The sequence below is a fragment of the Microtus ochrogaster genome, unplaced genomic scaffold (genome assembly GCF_000317375.1).
Source record: "Microtus ochrogaster isolate Prairie Vole_2 unplaced genomic scaffold, MicOch1.0 UNK27, whole genome shotgun sequence".
Classification (NCBI taxonomy): Eukaryota; Metazoa; Chordata; class Mammalia; order Rodentia; family Cricetidae; genus Microtus; species Microtus ochrogaster.
The window spans coordinates 3,611,881-3,613,686 of record NW_004949125.1 but is presented as its reverse complement, the minus strand read 5'-3'; the positions used below and the strand labels follow the sequence as shown (position 1 = coordinate 3,613,686).

At 45.8% G+C, this 1,806-nt stretch overlaps 2 protein-coding genes across 2 annotated transcripts in view; one reads left to right on the top strand and one right to left on the bottom strand.

The window, feature by feature from the left end:
* Eif2ak1 (eukaryotic translation initiation factor 2 alpha kinase 1) overlaps window positions 1–1,806 on the bottom strand; it is a 35,536-nt gene that overhangs the window by 7,756 nt on the left and 25,974 nt on the right. The window lies entirely within an intron of this gene.
* The window catches only part of Ankrd61 (ankyrin repeat domain 61), a 5,513-nt gene continuing 3,971 nt past the window's right edge, over window positions 265–1,806 (top strand). Inside the window, exon 1 of the mRNA XM_005368029.3 lies at window positions 265–892. Within this exon, the coding sequence (XP_005368086.1) occupies window positions 677–892 (216 nt within the window). The 5' untranslated portion in view covers window positions 265–676. The remainder of the gene's footprint in view (window positions 893–1,806) is intronic.

The window sequence follows — 1,806 nt, the reverse complement described above, 5'->3', positions numbered from 1 at the left end:
AGCCTAAAAACCATAATCCCAGAGAATTTAGACAACAATGAGGACCCTAAGAGAGACCTACATAGATCTAATCTACATGGGAAGTAGAAACTAGAAAAAGAGAAGATCTCCTGAGTAAAATGGGAGCATGGGGACATTGGGGGAAGGTTGAAGGAGGGAGGGGAGAGGCAGAGAGGGGAGCAGAGAAAAATGTAGAGCTCAATAAATATCAAGTAAAAAAAAATCTGTGTGTGTGCATGCACACCAAGGCATGAGGATGGGGGTCAGAGGACAAGTTGCAGCACTCTTACCATGTGGATCCCCAGGATAGAGCTCAGATTGTCATGCTTGGTGCTAGACATCTGACCCCTAGCCAGCTCACTGGCCCTGTTAGATTTAATTACAGCTGATGCAAAAAAAGGGGAAATGATTTTAGCTATAAGATGCCAGTTTGGGGGTTTCTGTTTTGTTTGCTAATAACTGAGTAGAAAAGCGGAGAAACTGTGCTTGCACTTAGCACCGGGAACCAAGTCTCATGAGGGCTGGCTCCAGGATAGAAAGGGATTCTGTTGACATACACAATTCTAACAGAGTTCTAGAACTCAGCTAAGGGGGTCATCGTCATAAGAGACAGAAAGTGACCAATTCCATAGCAGTATCCATTCACCTTGTAAACCCCTGTTCTAGAGACATCCTCATGGGGAACATAACCAAGAGGGGAAGCAAAGAGCTCGTGGCTGACGCTGCCTCGCCACAGGATGACACCTCGGTCACCACACCGCACTCTAGACTCTATGAGGCTATAATCAAGGAAGACTGTAACACAATCAAGAAACTTCTCAGGACCCACCCTGTCAACCAGCCATTGAACATCCTGGTCAACCCCACCAGCTGCAGACTACTTCTGAACCAGGTACTCCCTCTCAGGTATTTTAAAACGACAGAGCTGGAAGTGGTGGTAACCCTTCTAATCCCAGCACTTTGGCGGCTGAGGCAAGAGGATGGCTTCAAGTTCAAGGCTAGCGTGGGATACATAGTAAATTCTAGGTTTGCCTGAGCTATAGTGTGAGGTCATGTCTCAAGAACAAAACAAAACAAAGCGAACAAACAAAAAGAACGCCAAAACCAGTCAGAAGTTTTGGGAAGAACTACCCCCAGTGCCCTGGGGACTCCCTGAGCCCCTCATGGCTTCACAACACATAGGTCAGCACCCAGGTCCAATACACCCCAGTCTGCAACTGGCCCTTCCACGCTCCACACCAATGGATGGGAAAAACACACCATCCTCTCCAAATACGCCCACAGCGATTACGTCAGGTAGACTGGGTTTTCACTTCTGATGCAAACACACTTTCCTACATGTTTTGTCTTGTTTGAGGAAGGGTTTTACTCTATAGTCCAGGCTGGCCTAGAACTCACCAACTTCCCCAAGCTGGCCTAAAGCACATAACAATCCTTTGATCTCTGCCTCCCACATGCTGGAATTGCAGGGATGAAGCGCCAAGGTTGCTGCTTGATTACAGCTTTTGTAATTAGTGTTCCTTTTTTCTCCCCCACCCCCCAAAATAAGCCAGCCCCTCCTTTTTCACTCGCGGTCTCTCTCTCATCGTGCAGTTCACGCATAAAGCTTCCATATGTATTTTAAGACCTAGTATAAGCAGCTGAGCTAATCACAGTAAGAACACGCACTGCCTTATCTGAAAACCTTGGAAATGTAAGTTTCACAGCTGATAATGGCTTTGGCAAGACACATAAAATATAACATGTTCTTGTTAATCAACTTGTAGGTTAATTTAAGGACAAAATTACTTCAAAGCAATTTGCTTT